Below are 4970 nucleotides of genomic sequence, written 5' to 3'. Positions count from 1 at the left end.
AAATGTAAACAATGTAAAGCGTTCACTGTTTCCAGTTCTTGTCTAATACATGAATGAACTCACAGTGGAGAGAAACTCTACGAATGTAAGGAATGTGGGAAAACACTCAGATTTTCTTGTTCCTTTAAGACGCATGAAAGGACTCACACTGGAGAAAGACCCTATAAATGTACCAAATGTGATAAAGCCTTCAGCTGTTCCACTTCCCTTCGTTACCATGGAAGCATTCATATTGGAGAGAGACCCTATGAATGTAAACAATGTGGCAAAGCCTTTAGTCATTTGAGTTCCCTTTGTAACCATAGAAGTACTCATACTGGAGAGAAACCCTATGAATGTAAACAATGTGACCAAGTCTTCAGTCGCCTCAGTTCCCTTCACCTCCACGAAAGAATTCATACGGGAGAAAAACCTTATGAATGTAAGAGATGCGGTAAAGCCTAACACTCGTTCCAGTCACCTTACTCACCATGAAAGAAGTCATGATATAGAGGCTGGGTGTAGTGACTCAGCCTATAATCCCAGCACTTTGGGAGGCCAAGGTGTGTGTATTGCTTGAGCCCAGGAGTTCATAATCAGCCTGGATTAAAACAATGTGAAACAACCTGGGCAACATGGTGAAACTCTGTCTCTACAAAAAATAAAATAATGCCAGGAGCGATGGCTCACGCCAGCTACTCGGGAGGCTGAGGCAGAAGAATCACTTGAACCCAGGAGGCGGAGGTTGCAGTGAGCCAAGATTGTGCCACTGCACTCCAGCCTGGCGACCGAGTGGGACTCCATCTCAAAAATAAATAAATAAATAAATAAATAAATAAATAAAGCCCCTTGAATGTAAGAAATGTGGTAAAATATTTACTCTTTCCCATTCCCTCATAAACATGAAAGAGCTCACACTGCAGAGTAACCTTAAGAATGTAGGAAATGTGGTCAAGCCCTCAGATTTTCCCGTTTTTGAAGATTTGGGAGGACTCAGAGTGGAGAAAAGCCTTTTGAATTTAAATTTGTGGTAAGGCCTTCAGTTGTGTTAGTTCCATTTGAAGACATCAGCTCATTCCTGAGAAAAACCCTATGAATGTCCAGAATGTGGGAATGTTTCATTTCTCTCATACCCACTCAAGGACATATGAAAATGCACATTGTAGCTGGCTGGACCTTGTAAATACAAGAAAGTGCACAGCATTAAAAACTCTAATAGTTTAGCAACTGCAAGAATATTTTCAGTTTTAACATTCACTTGAAAAGTCATGTGAAAAGTCCCACTGGAAAGAAGTTCTATAAGTGAAGCTTTTCTAATTTGGAAAACCTGATGCAAATGAATTATCGTGCAGTGCTTGAAAAAAATGTATGAAATGTTACACAAGTTACAAGTATATTGATTTTATCAGTAAAAAAAAGAAAATACTGAGGGAACAATTACATGTATTTTGAATATTACTGGGGAAACATAATTTGGAACAATTTTATGCAGAGCAATTTGACTCTGTCTATAGCTTCATATTTGTTAATTTAGTACTTCCTAGAAATCCCCAGGAATTCTAGAGAAATTGTGCAGTAACTTATAATGAGGGTTAAAATATTTCCCAATGAAGTAATATAAATAAATGGTAAATTATAAGTAAAAAATGTAAAAACAGTTTATATTATAACTATTCTGTAATATTATATTACATATAATTATTATGTAATGTTATATAATGTAGTGCTATATGCTCTTATGTTCAAATATTAATAGAAAAATTTTATAAGGATAAATAGCACAATGGGTAAATGATAAAATTTCACAGCTAAAATTGTGGCCTTAAGATGCTCTAATTTCAATATGTTAAAGTAGAGAGCTTTTAAAAAAGAACTTATGTTGAATAGGAGTGGTGAGACAGAGCATCCCAACGATTATAAATCATGCTGCTATGAAGACACATGCACACGTATGTTTATTGCAGCACTATTCACAATAGCAAAGACTAGGAACCAACCCAAATGTCCATCAATGATAGACTGGATTAAGAAAATGTGGCAGATATATACCACAGAATACTATGCAGCAATAAAAAAAGGATGAGTTCATGTCATTTGTAGGGACATGGACGAAGTTGGAAACCATCATTCTCAGCAAACTATTGCAAGGACAAAAAAACCCCAAAAAAACACTGCATGTTCTCACTTATAGGTGGGAATTGAACAATGAGAACACTTGGACACAGGAAGGGGAACATCACACACCAGGGCCTGTTGTGGGGTGGGGTCTGGGGGAGGGATAGCATTAGGAGATATACCTAATGTAAATGACGAGTTAATGGGTGCAGCACACCAACATGGCACATGTATATGTATGTAACAAACCTGCACGTTGTGCATGTATCCTAGAACCTAAAGTATAATAAAAAAAAAAAAGAATTTATGATATGATAATGATTGTATGACATTGGAAACATTCAAACATTTTTCTTTGGGCTCTAATTGTATCTGACTCCCCATTTATATGTTTTCTTCTTTATTCTAGTAAATTGACTTCTGTTTTACCGTTGTTCAGGTTAAATCCATAAGGAAAAATTTAGCTTTTTTCCTCCTGAAGTTTCCAGTTTTGGGGGTAATTTTAAGCATAAATATAAACATAATCAAATATGAAACAAATGAAAATGAGATCCACAAACATGGGATTAGCAATTCACTTTGTTACCATCTTTATCAACTTTACCAGCTTGATCATGGAGGAAATTTTCTGACTTTGTTTTGGCTTCTTCAGTGTTCACTAAAGAGCTGTCTCTGTCCCTTTGGGAGCCTTGAATGTACCCTGCAATGAAATAGTAATATACTTTATCAGCTAATCTATTTATATTAGGAATGATTTGGTCAATAACATCAGCAATATATTTCTTTACCTTCTTCATCAATTGACGAGTGTGTTGCCTCCACTGGGAATACTCCAAACTCCATTTTTTCATATTGCCTTTGAAATTCTCTTAAAGTTGTTTCAGCTGAAATATAACAATGGGTGGTGTTAGCAAAAGGTAGATGGGGATAGGGAGGCAGGTGGAGTGACCAAAAGCCCCTGCTTCAAAGTTAGATACACTTGAGTTTCAGTTCTGACTTACAAGCTGTAAGGGCTGTGTGGCTTTGGTAAACCACTTGATCTTTTTGTCTCAATTAGTAGGCAAAATGAGGATCTTTAAACTGAAAGCACTGCTGTGAGGATTAAATGAGGTAATGAACATAAACACTTAACTTGGAAAATGCTGGCACACAGGAAGGCCGTTCCATGTTGGCTGCCATCCTCTGTATAAATCATGTAATTTTTATGTTAAAAAACCTCAATATTCTCCACTGACAAATTTTTCTTAAAAATATACTGAGGCAAAATTCAATAGCAAAAAATTCCAATTTTAAAATTTTAAGTAGAGTCACTTCTATTGTCAGATTTAGAATAATTAGTGAACTTGGAAAAGAAAATAAAAAGGCTTTTAAGTTTGCAGCATATGAGAGATAGCAACTATTGCTATATTCCAGTGGGAGAAGGTAATTTGTGGAAAGCTGTAAAATCTATGATTTAATGTTAGAATTTAATGTGAAAGAAACATTACAGATCACTGTTCTTCCTCCAGGAGCCCGGCTAATTTCCCGCCTTGGTCCAGATCTCAGTCAAATGTCCCCTCTTTGGAGATGTCTTCCCTGGGCATCTCAACATTTCAGTATCCCTACTCCAGTCACTGTCTGCCCCATTACCATGTTATATTTTTTTCCCATCTGTTCCCTTGCCTTTTTTTTTTTTTTATTGCCTTCTGCCCTCTATTAAAATGTGAGCACCAAAAGGACAGGGACTTTATGTGTCTTGTTCTCATCTGTATTGCTGGTGCCTAGAATAATGTCTAACACAAAGTAGGCACTCAAGTATTTGTTGAATGAATTAATAAATTCATTTTGTCCAGCCTTAAGTAGGTTGAATAACAAGCCACTTTAGTAGTCTGAGCCATTATTTCTCCAGCCTCAGTTTGTAAGTTGTCTGAGATATTTTAAATTTTTCAATTTTCAATTTTCATTTCGAAGGTAATATACTAAAAATATAACTTCACTCTAGATTGTCTGGATAACTGTTTGCATGGCATGCAATTTCAGTGCTGGTCTTTTTGTTGTTTTTTGTAATCTCTTGGGCACCATTATTTTATTTGTTTATAGGCTAACAGGAAAGAAGAGAGGCAGATTTATTAGGCAAATACTGTGTCCTCATCTAGCAAAAACTCAACCTTACCATGTAGGGAGAAGTAATTTCCTTGCTATTTAAATAGTTTCAAGCACAGAAAATGTTGAGAAGCTTCCTAATTTATATAAAAAGTTAAAAAAAAAAACAACTGATAGCAAACTTTGACAAATAGAGACCACCTCTCCCCGCCCCAACTATAAACCAGTCACACCTAAGAATGTAGGGAAAAAGTCCTAAATAAACAAACAAAAGTAAAAAAAAAAGTATAAGAATAATGAAAATGGGCACAGTGGCTCATGCCTGTAATCACAGCACTTTGGGAGGCCAAGGCTGGAGGATCACTTGAGGCCACGAGTTAGAGACCAGCCTGGAAATCATACTGAGAGCTCTGTCTCCGACAGAAAAAAAAAATCACCATGACGAAGTAAGGTTTATTTCAGAAATACAAGAATTGTTTAATGTTGGAAAATGCATTAGTATAACTGATCAGTAGGTCAAAGGATTAAAAACTTAATGATTATCTTGAAAGATGCTGGCAATACATTTGATAATTTTCATTCTTTTTTTTTTTCCTTTTTTTTTTTTTTTTTTTTTGAGACAGGTTCTTTCTCTGTTGCTCATGCTGGAGTGTGGTGATGTGATCATAGCTCACTGCAGCCTCAACCTCCTGGGCTCAAGTGATCCTCCCACCTTAGCCTCTTGAGTAGCTGAGCCTACAGGTATGGACCACCACACTCAACTAATTTTTTTTTTTTTTTTTTTTTTTTTTTTT

The 4970-nt window shown here is 36.1% G+C and overlaps 1 protein-coding gene across 1 annotated transcript in view; it reads right to left on the bottom strand.

Moving 5' to 3' along the window:
- Positions 1 to 4970, bottom strand: part of AK9 (adenylate kinase 9) — a 176175-nt gene that overhangs the window by 103160 nt on the left and 68045 nt on the right. Inside the window, 2 exon segments of the mRNA XM_017889625.1 lie at positions 2699 to 2794; positions 2883 to 2978. Of these exon segments, the coding sequence (XP_017745114.1) occupies positions 2699 to 2794; positions 2883 to 2978 (192 nt within the window).

The sequence above is a fragment of the Rhinopithecus bieti genome, unplaced genomic scaffold, assembly GCF_001698545.2.
Source record: "Rhinopithecus bieti isolate Rb0 unplaced genomic scaffold, ASM169854v2 scaffold_18548, whole genome shotgun sequence".
Lineage (NCBI taxonomy): Eukaryota > Metazoa > Chordata > Mammalia > Primates > Cercopithecidae > Rhinopithecus > Rhinopithecus bieti.
The sequence above is the reverse complement of the archived record's forward strand: the minus strand, read 5'-3'. Positions and strand labels throughout refer to the sequence as shown.